Source organism: Xiphophorus couchianus, chromosome 6, assembly GCF_001444195.1.
Source record: "Xiphophorus couchianus chromosome 6, X_couchianus-1.0, whole genome shotgun sequence".
In the NCBI taxonomy this organism is placed as follows: domain Eukaryota; kingdom Metazoa; phylum Chordata; class Actinopteri; order Cyprinodontiformes; family Poeciliidae; genus Xiphophorus; species Xiphophorus couchianus.
Window position 1 is genome coordinate 4,858,751 of NC_040233.1, and position 14,116 is coordinate 4,872,866.

General features: G+C 40.8%; 1 protein-coding gene across 1 annotated transcript in view; it reads left to right on the top strand.

The window, feature by feature from the left end:
- Nucleotides 1-1,347: 1,347 nt before the first annotated feature.
- Nucleotides 1,348-14,116, top strand: part of slc1a7a (solute carrier family 1 member 7a) — a 38,799-nt gene continuing 26,030 nt past the window's right edge. Inside the window, exons 1-2 of the mRNA XM_028019730.1 lie at nucleotides 1,348-1,638; nucleotides 11,715-11,794. Coding sequence (XP_027875531.1) covers nucleotides 1,498-1,638; nucleotides 11,715-11,794 — 221 coding nt within the window. The 5' untranslated portion in view covers nucleotides 1,348-1,497. The remainder of the gene's footprint in view (nucleotides 1,639-11,714; nucleotides 11,795-14,116) is intronic.

Consider the following 14,116-nt stretch of genomic DNA (forward strand, 5'->3'; position numbering starts at 1 on the left):
GCTCAAAAAAGTTGAGCTTTACATAATGCTATCCCTTTAAACTTTGTTGGACTTAGAATTTCTCACAGGTTTGGCAAAACAAACTCGTTTGCAAAAATAGCTAGCTTGATATTATGCAGGTGGAAGTAGGCAGACTTAGTGATGTTGTTGGATTTAAAACATAGTGTGCCATCAAGGCTGACACCCAGACCCTTAAAATGGGGGGGAGGAAAAACTGTCTGTGTTGGATAAGGTGGATTTGGTACTAATTACTTCATTTTGGTGTTTATTTTAATCAAGCTTAGCACGAACAATGTTTTTATTTCAGAGATGGAATCATTGAGGAAGGTGGGCGAGGGTTTTGTGTGTTGAGGTAGACCTGGGTGTCGTCAGCCTCGCAGTGAAAATCAACTCCAAATTTGTGAAAAATACTGCAAAGGAGTTATGATATTGATGATGAATAGTAGGGGCCCGAGGACAGAACCCTGGGGTTAAAGAACTTCAGTTGAATGAAATGTGTGTGACTAGAGCCGTAAGAAGAACATAAAACATCACTATACTACACTCAATTTTCAGGCTGTGATGTGACAAAATGTTACTCCTTGTTTTAACTCACGTAATTCTCTCGCTCTTATAAGAAACTACAAGAAAAAAGTATGAGGCAAACTACCTGTTTGTTGTTTTTCATGTATAGCTGTAAATCAGTATTCTAAACGGCTGTGATTATAGCTCTACAGCGCTCCAGCTGACATCGTACTCGCACAGAACAAGCTGTGAGGCTGAGGACTTAATGGCTCGCTACCTGCACACTTCTGACAGAAATCCATAAAATGGAATTCACTTCTTACTTCTTTCCTGTAGTTTCAGATGTCATTAGCATGCGCAAGCCGCAAATGGCCCGCTCCCTCCCGCCCTCGTCATGTTTGGTGGCCTTGACCAAACTGCCGTCCAATTGTTCAGAGAGCTCTCTAATCCAGCCTTAGATCTGAGTCGTACTGCACCATGCCTAATAGGATCGTAGTATTAACCCTGATGACAATACCACCAGCTGTCGCAGGGCCCCCTGCTGGCCGCCGGCAGAATGTGGCCTGCGGGGCACGAGGGAGGAGAGAGAGAGAGGTTGGAATCAGTGTGTCTGTGGGAGATGGGTTGGATGTAAAGTACAGTCGGACGAAGCCCAGAGGGGGAGACGCTCAAAAACCTACTGAACCGTTCATATTTTGGGATCTTTATTTAATTCATTCACCTTTTGTTTTATTACTGAAATCCCTTTTGTTTTGTTTTTTCTACTTTAATTTTTTTTTTTGCTTTTTAAAGCCCACTTTCTCCTCAATCAGTCTGCCTCCCTCTAGTCGCCCCCACCGTCCTCTCCAGCCCCCCCGGTTTGCTGCGGCGGTTGACCCGACTGGATCTCCATGGCTGAATAACAGATTAAAGTCGGGGGCTTGCTTCTGTGGTTTTCTCTGAGGGGGGTTGCTAAGTTGCGGTTGAGACCGTCGGTGGCGGCGGCGGAGGAGGATGGCGCTGGCTCTGGAGGAAGTGTGGGGCAGAGTGAAGAACGTCTGCAAGCAGAACGGCCTGCTCATCCTGTCCGTGCTGGCCGTGGTCATCGGCTGCCTGCTGGGCTTCTTCCTCAGAGGCAAGCAGCTCTCTGAGCAGGTCAGTTGGTGGTCGTGACCCCAGTCAACCGCCCCCACCCTGCCCCGATTTCACGCCCTTTCTCTACCCTGTCCCCCACACTACAAGATGTTTCTGAGTGATGCCCCCAACTTTCACACTCCTGCTTCTACACATTTTCTCTTAGCACAACAGAAGTTCCAGAGGATGTTTGAGATACGCATCAAGTTCCCAGAGGCTTAACCGCAGCGATTACAAGCCTAACCCTAATCTTTGCCCCAGTCAGAGTTGACTAAAGATCAAATCTTTCAGAGCATATTTGAAACCACTTAGTTATTTAATGATTTTTAGACTGAATGATTAGAGATGTTAATCTTTCAGCAACTAACAAATAGAGTCCGATTTTTTTCTGTTTTTCTATTCAAACGTGTGTGTCACAATAAGCAATGAATCGATTAATCGCACGGTGGATTTAAACGAGCTCAATCATTTCCATTTGCATGATTTATCGTTTTCCTCTTTCCCCTCTCTCTTTCTACCAAAACCTGGATGATAAAAGTCTTCAGTCTAGTGTTTTGGTCTCAACTAGACCCTTATTTTAAGGACAACTTTGTTTACAGAGACTTTATGATTCTATGACTTTATGATTTTATTTGTCATTTCTGTTATTTTGTGTATTTATTTGGGGTATTTAAAATGTCTTCCAGCTCCAGTGTTAAACATTCATTAGAATTTAAAGTTTATTCATCTTTGAGAATGTGTTCTTAAAAGGTCTCAAAACAACAATGTTATCGTTTATCGCGATAACCTTTGGGACGATTTATCGTCCAGCTACATTTGTCATCGTGGCAGAATTATTCAAACCTGCCACTGAGGTTCCTGCCACTGTTTAAGCCTTGTGAATAGAGGAAAATACGGCATAAACAACATTCGGCGTCAAGCTGTTTTCTCTAAATGTTTCTCTAAGGTTTTTTGTCTTGATTTTGAGAAGGAATCATCTTGTCTGTAACTGTTCCAACAGAGGAATCTTTTAATTGAATTTATTTATGACAATGTTGACAGTGTTAATGTTTTTTCTGCTTTTGCTGCAATTGTTCTGTAACCCTCTGCCTGTTGCTGCCAGGATTCTCTCAATAAAAAGATTTTAATTAATCTCTGCGGGATTTTCCTGGTGAAGTCGAAGTTAAAGAAAATAAAATCAATTTCCATCAGTTTATATTTAAACAAAAATACGTTTGTGGATTCTTGAAAGTTTTGAATCTTAAATTACCAGTATTAGGTCAGCTTAGCTGCCTGGCTTTTTTTGTAAATAAAAGGAAATGTCAAAGAATTATTAAAAATATAATTTTACACAGTGGCGCAGTTGGTAGCACTGTTGCCTTGCAGCAAGAAGGTCCTGGGTTCGATTCCCGGCCGGGGTCTTTCTGCATGCCCTGTGCATGCGTGGGTGCTCTCCGGGTACTCCGGCTTCCTCCCACAGTCCAAAAACATGACTGTCAGGTTAATTGGTCTCTCTAAATTCTCCCTAGGTGTGAGTGTGAGTGTGTGTGTGTATGGTTGTGTGTCCTGTATGTCTTTGTGTTGCCCTGCGACAGACTGGCGACCTGTCCAGGGCGTACCCTGCCTCTCGCCCGGAACGTAGCTGGAGATAGGCACCGGCAACCCTCCCGACCCCATTAGGGACAAAGGGTGAACAGAAATGGATGGATGGATGGATAATTTTACAAAAAAAAAAATTTAAGCTGACTAAAATTAACTTTTGAGGATTTTGATTCAGAACTCCCATGAATAGGAACTGCAATTTTCTATACAATCTATTTTTTTCTGCACACACGTTTGTGTGGCTATCTTTGTGGGGACTTTTCATTGACTTCCATTCATTTCTAAAGCATAAACCTTATCCTAACCAAAATTCAATTCACACGTTAGTCCTAAATCTGACCCCTGACCCAAAAACATAATTTCCCCTTGTGGGGACCAGGCTTCGGTCCCCACAAGAAGCAGTGGGTCTCCACAACGTAGTCCCAGGAAAATGGTCCCCACAAGGTATTACAAACAAATGCACACACACGCAAACCAAGAACAATAAATTAAAAAAAAGATGCTTACGCATTAAAAGTCAATAGATCCGACACAAAGAGCCAGCCAGTCGGGAACCAGGGCGGCGCTGTGATGATTGCTGATCTGTTTGGTCAGAGTGACTCTGTTCTCACTTGGTAAGTGCGAAAGCACTCGAACGCATTTAAGCATTTCTTTGAGTCGATGCTCTCTCCTAAAGTTCCAGGAAGTTTGCTTGGTTTTGTTTAGATGGTGCTGCGGATAATGGAGCCGTGATTGTCGTTAGCCGACTCCTCCAGCATCAGTCAAGTTCTGACTGATTTGAAATCCAATCTGTGTGCAGCTGGGGGGAGAGTGTCACAATTACAACACAATCCAAGGAGAGAACAGTGTTCTGTTTTGGTGAAATGTGAACTCAGCCAGTCTACCCGAGGACAGCAGGGGGCCGCAGAGAGAGAAGGCAGCGATTAGCATTTTGTTCTTATATAATTCTCCTAAGACCAACAATAAAGTCTCAGCAACATGAGATGAGTGACTGGAGATGACAAACGCTGAAGAACCACGTCTTGAAAGCACAAGATTTCAGGTCTTTGACTAGGCTGTGCTTACGTTTTCACCGTGTGGCTGGACGTCTGTTTTCTTCTGGTGTTGTTTTATAACATTCACCTTGCTGCCTGTTCTCCAAAAAATCCTCTTAGGCCTTTACAATTCCATTGCATTGTTGGTTTCTAAGATAGAATGTTGCATTGCAGTTTATTTAGGGGCATCAGAGTAAAGGACAGAGTATAAATGCATTGTAGACGGTAGAATTACATGCTAACCCACATTAAACAGAAAATGAAAGTTTGTCAAGGGGTACTGCTTTATTAATATTAGTCCAACTATATGTGATTTCATAACAACCGTGTGCAAAACTTTGTCAATATGTCAATGTCGAAAAAACAAACAATTCTTTCTGAAATCAGATACATTTTTCGTGTACCACGAATTAAACGTGACTGAAATCAGATTTCTGTGTAAAGGGTTTATCTGTTTTTATGTTTCACATCACCATTCCACCATTTACAGAAGTAATATTAATTGGAGCCGATTTTAAAGTTACGGGAGCTGACAGTATTGCCAAAAGATCATAAGACAAAGGAAGCCAAGAAAAAGAAAGCACAACTAACAGCATCGGCCATTTGAGGAGCATTTACTGCAACTTCTGCAGAGAAATCTGCTTTTACGCATTGTCAGAGCTGAGAGTGGTGGGATTATGGTGTGACGCACTTCACCGACACAAACTTCTTCCATGTTTTCTTAATTATAATTTTGATTCAATGGTTATGTCCTGATTTATCGCATCTGGCTTCTTCTGGTACAGAATTATGTTGCACGTCTCACGCCAATGACAGAAAACGTTGAACAAAATGCGACACGACCGTTCAGGTCGCAGACACTTTGAAAACCATCGGACATGCATCCAAATTAGTTCCACATGTGGAAGTGGCATAGGGAAAATTGGGTCACTTAGACTGACGTTAAAAACATCGGACATGAGCAAATAATAAAATAAAGTTAATTGATTAATTAATTGGATTTGGGTCATATTTGTGAACATATTAGCCTTAAAGACACTAAACAAGACTCAACAGAAGAGTAAAGTTTGCTCTGGGTAGAGGAAGGGTTTGTGATGGTGTAGCCTAAACGCTCGACTCTGCTTCTCAACTCTTCAAATGCATTCGTCCTCATGAGGGTGGCACAATTTAAAAGGAAATAAATAGACTTTCCGGAAAAGCAACATTTATTACAAAGAAACGCTGTCACAACAAAGAAATATCCAACTAACCACAACCGTTCTGGTTTTTTGTTGTTGTTGGTTTTTTTTGTTCTAAGAATAAATGCGTGCAGAATAAGCGACACATTAAACATTGATTGTGGTTTGACAAACTTTCTGTTTTTATGGTTTAGTTTTAACATCATTTGTTCCTCATTTAACCATAAAACGCTGCAGGACTGTTCTGATCCCATCATCAGTCTTTAGCTGGACTCAAACATTTAGTACCAAACTCTCGATGGACAGTTATTAAAAACAGAATTTCTGGGGACGTTGTGGGGAAAAAAAACAAAAACAAAAGAACCCCCGGCTCTGCTGCATCTGGTGAGGTCGGGGTCAGCGTAACAGACGCTGACCCTGAGGTCACTGACATACATTTAGTTCTCTGTGTGAGTTGCTGTACTCTTTGCTACCACGTTGTAAAGCCACTAATCTTCAGCCATTCGGTTTGTTTTATTTCCGTTAGAATGAAATCAGTTCCTCTTAGTAAGAATGCACCGATAGGAGATTTATCTGATGTTGATATATATATTTCCCTGCTCTTTTCTAATCCATGACAAAATAAATAAATAAATAAATACGACACTGCTGAAATTGCTTCTCTGCTTCTGTTAAACACGCCACAATCACCGTCACATGACCCAAAAAAGGAGAGAAAAAACCCACGTTGTCACACCACCCTGAAACCATGGCAACCAGATGTAAATAAGCATTGGTTGTTAATATCACCCCAGCTTTGCTAACACTGGTCGATACAGATCTTGTTGCCGATATATCATGCATCCCTACTAAGAAGCAACAATAGACATTGCATCAGACAAGTAATCAGTATCAATAGATATCTGATGGAATATTCAATGATTTCACTGACTCGGAACCTCACAGCATTCTGGGAGATGTAGGCAGAGGAAAGACTTCAGCCGCTCAACTTCTCACCGCCAGCTAAGCTAGCTGGGTGGCATCAACTCACTCGCTCTTTGGTTACCTAGCAACGATTTGTGGAGGAACTTGCGCAGCAGCAGTTTCAGGTTTTGCCTCATGACGGTTTAAAAATAAAAACAATGTGGAGTGTAACAGGAGAGGCACCGTTACAGGTTTAAAAGAGTTTCAGATATTAACGATAATTATCGACATCAACTGGTGGTACGTTTTTCAGCCATATTGTGGAGCCTTAGTGATTAGCTGCTTTTTCTTTTTCATTTAGCTGTATTACTGAAAGCTTTAGTAGTTTTGCCAAATACTATTAAATACTATTAATAGTAATAGTACTATTACTGCTAAATAGTAATAGTATTATTAAATACTAAATAGGGCAAAAAGATGAAAATAAATGAATGCGATATGAAAGAAAAGAAACTTTCTATTTCGGCCACAAGTTTACCATTTAAAAAATAAATAAATAAAAGCAATTAAACTCTTATAATTGTCCGAAAATGGATGGAAATTTCCAAAAATAATGGGAGCGTAATTGCACAGGGAGCTGAGAACCTCTGGCATGACGGTGCAGATTAAAGATTAGTAGCTTCAACAAGCATCCTGCTGCTTTTTGAAATTTTAATTGTTAAATTTCAGCGAAATTACTGCACAGTCTGCCAAGAGACAAATCATGAGATAATCGTCACGCCGTCAGCATCAGGCATTATTATAGGAGAAACTTTAACGCCGGCTTTCAAAGAGAAACTTCAAGAATCCATACGTCTGCTGAGTTAATGGGCCTCCTGTCTGCATGTGTGTTTGCGTGTGTATGAAAGAGAGAGAGAGTGAGAGAGGGAAAGTGTGTCGGAGTACCGACACTGTTTGTTCCACTGTTTAGCAGATGCCAGGTCACAGTGACAGCTGTGATTGTCCTTCACACACATACACACCAACTAGCACACTTGTATATGCCCTCACTATGTCCTCATATACACCCCCTCTTCCTACTTCACACACACACACACGTGCACGCCAACAACAAAATGAACACACTCATTTGCGCTAAAAGCCCAGCCACTCCAAAACACCAGCAAAAAGCTTTCATTGCTCCGTCATCTCACAGATGTCATGTACTTACATTTCTGTTCTCGGCCCTGAGCTCCGCGCTTTTAGTCTCCCTGACTTCCATTAAACAAAAGAAATTTTATGTTGCCCATTAGCTTAAAGACAGAAACGTTTTTTTCTTTCTTAAGCTTTTGCAGGCAGTGACATCCTACGAATCTCTTTCAACGTAAACAGATTCATGCTTTACAGAGTGCTTCTTTTGCGGTAAGATAGAAAGTCTCAGAACAGGAGCGACTCGACTCACCCAGGTTAAAATGGATGAAATCTAAACCAGTTCTTGTTCTTTTGTCATACTTTGGTCTGAAATAAACAAGAAAGCAAAGCAAGTCTGCAATTCAGGAAACTTCATAAAGGACTACAAGGTCCACCAGTTGCTCCACTTGCTCCCGCTATTTGCTTCATTCCTGTAATTGATTCACAAGCAGTAAAACTGCAGCAGTCAAAAAAAACATCAAGGAGCAATTTGTTCCTTTTCTTAAATGATTTGGTGTTTTATTATTATTATTATTGTTATTTACAGCACTTTTATAACAGCTATAGGTGACAGTTATTTGATTATAGCATAAAATGGATCTATGTGTCTGGAAAACACACAGTACTGCTCCTTTAAAATGCTTGGATACGAACGTCTAACAACCAGTTTCTTTAGTAATGACCTTCAGTCTCTTCCCGTCATTGTGCAGGACGTCCGTCTTCTGGACATCTGTCCACTCAGCAGATTGTGCAGCCGACTGACCCAGATTGAGCGTTTATAGGCTCAGGAAACATTTGCAGGTGTTTTGAGTTAATTATCTGATTAGGGTGTGACACTTAGTTTCCAATAATTACCGGTTTCACGGTGGCCTGATTTTCTGCGACTATGGAATGTTGCGTTTTCGTCATCTGTAAACCATAATCAACAAAATTACTAAAAAAATAATAATAATAATAATAATAGTAAACAACTGGTTGGAGTATATGAGTGACTGTGATCCCATAAAATATTTGATTTCACTTTCTGAAATGACTGACAAGAAATACTGCACTTTTACACAATACTCACGTTTTTGGAGACATACCTGACACAGGATATTTTTTAAAAACTCGGCAAGCGAGTATTTAATGTTAAAAAATAGAATATTCTCTTTTGATGAAGAAAAAACTGATTAAATGCTTTTAGAAAGCTCGCTTCCATTACATTTATACTCAGTGATAAATGCATCAATTTAACACGGTTTGCTTTCAAAAGTATCCGACTGATTGAATCCTTGTGAACGAAACAACAGTCGTCTCAAAGAGCTGGGATTGTTTTGTCCGAGTTCCTCTACTGAGGGTTTTGTAGCTGCGCAGTTTTCCTGGAAACAGATAGCAGGAAGAGGTATAGTGACCCTTTGTTTCAGTTCTTGTTGGGTAAAAAAAATAATAAAAGTCCAATATGGCTCAGAGGACACGTGTGACAGGAGGTAATAATTATGTAATAGCTCAGAAGGAACTCAAAACACCGCATGTGAAGTTGTTTGTTCTTTTTGTTTCTACAAATCTTGAGTATGGCGTCTCCCACCTTACACTGGAACGACACACGAGTCCTTCTGAGAAAACTTGCAGTAGACATCTGTGAAGACATTACTACGTCATTATACACTACTTTGCCAGGCTTTCTAGTGTGCCAGGCTTTCTGGAGTGCCAGGCTTTCTTGAAATCTTTTTAAATTATCTGGGTTTGTTAAGCCACATCATCTACAAATCATTCTGGTTTATAAAAGGATCCGAAATTCAAGCAAGGAACCCGATTTGTGTCACAGCAGAAGATGCTTTAGCATAAACATAGCAAGAAACTAAGTTTTATTTTCAATTTGCTGAGCTGTTAAAAAAAAAACCTGCAAATTGTGGTTTGTTGTGAGTCCAACAAACCACAGGAAGAACAAATTGGAAAAAAATATAAATATATACGCTTGTAAACCTTCCCAGAAGTGGCCGATCATCCAAACTTCATAAATTCATCCAGGAAGTCACAAAATAACCCAGGACAAAACCTAAAGCACTGCAGGTGCTTCAGTTAAAGCCAGAGTTGAGGATTCAGCAACAAGAAAGAGAAACTGGGCAGAAATGGCATCCATGAGAGAGTCTACTAGTATTGAACCGATACAGACACTGACTTGGTATTGATATTATTGATACTTTGGCTCAATGTCCCAATATCTAGTTTGTTTTCTTTCTAAATCATTTCCATTTTAGTTTTCGACATCCTGACTGTGCTGCTGCTCGAACTTTATTATTCCTTCACCATAAACAGTTATTAGGTTAATGGGACAATTTGTCACAAACAGCCAGGCTGGTTTGGGATGCATTTTTCCCTTTAAAAAAAATAATAATAATTGTCAGCTCTTTTTTTGAATAAGGTTGAGATTTAAAGCCAGGACCTTCTTGTTGCACCTTTCAGCCAATTATTTTAACACATTGCTCTCTTCAGGGCTTAGAGTAATGCATTTCAGTCTTTTTTTTTTTGGTTCTGATGTCCCGTCATCTTAAGTTTTGGATGTGAAACAGAATGCTATATTTCGAAAGTTAATGTCTTCCAGTGGCCATATAATAAAGGTGCAAAGAAAATCAACTTTCACGCTGAAAACGGTTTTGACTTTTACAAAAGATCTCATTTGTACCAGGGTCAGTCCTCAACAAGAAGCAGTCAAAGTAAAAAATAATTGCAGCTTATTTTGGTTTTTCACTCTATCAATATGTCTCAAGGAAAAGTTGCGCTGTCTGGGTGTTTGTTGGGTTTTTATTGCCTTTAATTGGCTTCGACATTTCTTAGCCTTTCAGGTGCTCCAGTGAGATCAATTCATTTTTGCTCTGGAGGCTCCGTTACGAATCCTCCGACAGCCAGTTGCTTTTTCTTTTTTGTGTTTTTTTGAAGAATGAGAACTTATTTCAAACACAGAGCTGGGGAGCAGTCGAAGGGGGGAGCAGATTAGAGGAGGAAATTGCCATCCCACAGAGGACTGGGTCGCATTTTCACCAGACACTTAGGATTCAGTTTGTGTTTCAGACAGTTTTATTTATGCCATTTATTTATTTATGACATTTCCTCTATATATTGTAAAAGATAAGTTAAATAATGAAAGTAGCAAACAAACAAAATATTCAAATATGAAAATCCAATGGTTGAAATAAAATAAATCAAAATAAACAAGCGCTCCACCATGAAACATTTTTGTTTTGGGTGTGGCCAACGTTGAGCCGGAGTCAGCTGGTTGACTTTACAGATGAATTCATGAAAAGTGACCAAGATACAGCTGTCAATACCTTAGAATTACAATATGTAACTTTTATAAATATGTTTTTTTTTTACATATTTGTTAAAACTGTCGCCATGTCATGACAACATTTTATGATACTGTCATAGGATGCAAAACAAATCAAGCTCTTCTCTTCTGCCTCCCCCCTGAGATACTGTAGTGATCAAAAACAACCAATCAGACAGGAGGAGGGTCTTAGCACTGTCAATCACACTCATCTATGTGCTGCTCAATGAAGTAATAGTGGAGAAACAACTAATTGTTCTAGGAAAACTGTTTATCTCGACCTCTGCTCTAAGACTATTCAGGCTTTGCTCCTTGGAAGCAAAACGGAGAGTAAAGGGTTAAACCAAACGTTTATTGAGAAAAGTTGAGAAATTTTAGAAAGAAAAGTCACAGGTCCTTTTGTGTTGGGTTTTCCAATGATTTTTGTGAAATGTTTGGTGGGTTTTAAGGTCATCATCACTTTTCAGTTGTGCAGAAAAAAAAAGGTAAAATTAAGAAATACCACGGGGGGTCACATCAAGTACCGTGTAGAGCAAAAGTGTGGAAACAGGCAGCAAGGCCTTTCAGAACATACTGTATCTCTCATACATACAGGTTACATCAAGGTCAGGAACTGTTATTGACAAGTAAATGAAAAATAACTTTTTCGCTGAAAAACCTTTTTGGCAGCAGAAACCTCTGATCACCTGAAATCCGGAGTTGTGCAGAGATCCCGTTTTAAACTGAAAGGCGGCGAACAATGTGCTCCGAGAGAAGAGTTTCATCTTTAAGTCTATTCAGTGAGAAAAACACAAAGACCGGCGCCTCTCAGGCTCCGATCTGCTGAGGAAACAATCCGTGATGCGTCTCGGTTCTCAGCCGTCTGCGCTGTGATTGGCTGTCGCCGACAACATCCATTAAAAAAAACGTCTCTGTTGCTTTCAGGAGGTGAAGTACTTCCAGTTTCCCGGTGAGCTGCTCATGAGGATGCTGAAAATGCTAATCTTGCCTCTTGTCGTTTCAAGGTAAGAGAACCAGCTCTGTTAGACAAAAACACACACACACACACGCACACACGCCTACGCTGTGTGCTACTTACTGTCTGACACACACAGTTTTTGTAGTCATTAACAGCATCTGCTACACTTCTGGCTGGATATTTGACCGCTCTGCTTGGCAGAAATGTCAAGAATAAATTTCTCCCAGGAGTGAGCTCTGAGGCATTCAGGAGGCTGGAGTTATCCCGTTTAAAACAAGTTCTGATGTGTTTTTGAGATTGTTATCCTGCCGGACTGTCCAGCTGAGTTCAAGTCAAAGGAAAGAGGCTTTTCAACACAAGGACCAGGCGCAGTGATGACAGCATCACTCAACAAAGTGGTTGGAAAAATCTAAAGCATCCAAGTTTTCAGTTTTACCTTAAACCAGCTGGCAAAGGGTTGAGACAGTTTGTTGTTCTAACCGAGCAATAATCCTGCACAGCTGAGTGAATTTCTGACACAACTTCTCAGACATTTTCTAGAAAAAACTTGGAAATTTGAGAGTAATCTGAGTTTTTTTTTGAGAAAACGCAACCTGGAAATTTCTGAGCCTGGGAAGTTGAAAATTTGTTAGGAAAAAAAAACAACCCTAAAATTCTGAAAATCTCCAGAAATTTTTGAGAGAAAAGGAAAACGTGGAAATTTCTGAGTTAGGAGTCAAAAATTTGCTAGAAAAAAAAAAGGAATTTTGAGAAAAAAAAATTTAACGTTTTTTCTGACCTTGTTATCTAGTCATTGTAGTGTTCACAATTAGAAGCAAAGCAGTGTGTCTTTCATAGCGTGCTTACATCAAACACTTTACGTCATATTGACGGATATTTGATGCTAGCTGTTAAGCTAACACCAATTGTCGCTTAAATTTAGCTAAAATTGGTGTGCTGGTTAAGCCCATAAAATCTCAGCAGACATACATTAAGGTTTATGCTTTTAGCATGCCTTGCATAACGTTAATTTTGCAAAGCACTCACAATGAGCGCTCTCGTTTTTTAAACCTCAGGAAAAAAAAACAGGTGATTTTTTTTTTTTTTCAGATTCTGATTCATTTATTTGCTTCCGCCGGACCTGCGGGGGTCTTCCTGCGTGCCTGAGCGATGATTAGGCTAGATGAGACGGGCAACGTTGATGAGATTGTTCCTCTGCTCAATTGCTTTTTGAAGGAAGATTAAAGAGTAATATGTTCCTCGGAACGCGGGTCACCGTGTGCCGGCTTCAGAGCATGCTTGATCATCTGGGGGAGGGGGCCCCTTCAGAAGCTCTTGGTTTCCTGCATGAGATCAGCGGTGTGTATTGCACACACGCTCCAAACGAATCATGCAAACGCACGGGCAACATCCAGGCTGCTTTGTGCAATAAGCTACTTACAATCGATGCAACAGTAAAGACTGGATGAGAAGTTAATCTCCCCACCCTCTCTCTATCGCTCCATGTCTGCTGTCTGTTCTCCCGCTTTGTCTTCATCTCTGTCTGTTGATGTTTAGGCACATTTTCTTTGAATATTTCCAGTTTTTTTATCCTGGAACACATGCGCTCTAAGCATGAAGACATGTTCATCAATTCCTCCTAATGTCCTTTCCCTTTCTTCTGTTTTGCATTTGGGTTCCACCTCAGTGCCAAACATGGATCACGTTATAGGAAAAGACATGAACTAATCTGAAGTCATCTCCAAAGATCAATCCAGGACATGGGAGTATAAAAGCAATCAGTTATTATTTAACTGATGCTGTGATTCTGCGGCGCTCCTGTTGGCGCCCGCCCGCGTCTCGACCGCAGCAGTGACGCATATTGAGCCTGGAAGGCGTTTCCTGTTCGCTACGGCTAATCACCGTCGGCCTGCAACGCCGCCCACTTTCAGGATCATTTATAGAACATGTGTGAGTGTCTCGCTCCGTCTGATGCTGATCCAGCGGCGGTCTTGGAGATTTTCACCTGCTTTTTTTCCCCCTCCTGTCTTCTGCTGGAGGGTCTTGCCGGGACCCAGAGGAGGGCCGCTCGGCCCGGCGCGTGGTACAGTAGGGCTTATCTAGGGGTGAATGTCCTCTCTGGCCCCACAGCGCGTCTGTCCCCGATTTTCCCCTCCCAGTGCCATCTGTGCGCCAACCAAAGCGGAAACCAGATTATCCCATGAATGCGTCAGGTCAAAAACAACAATGGCCACCGTGCTGGGAGCCTCCTTATGCTTTCATTTTGTGTATAAAAATCTTGTTTTGGCAGAGACAAATGGTTACAAAACATATATATGTATAGTAGAAAACAAGTGGTGAGCCTTAGTATAGAGGAGCTTGGTCCTTCATGGTTATGGAATATTGAAAA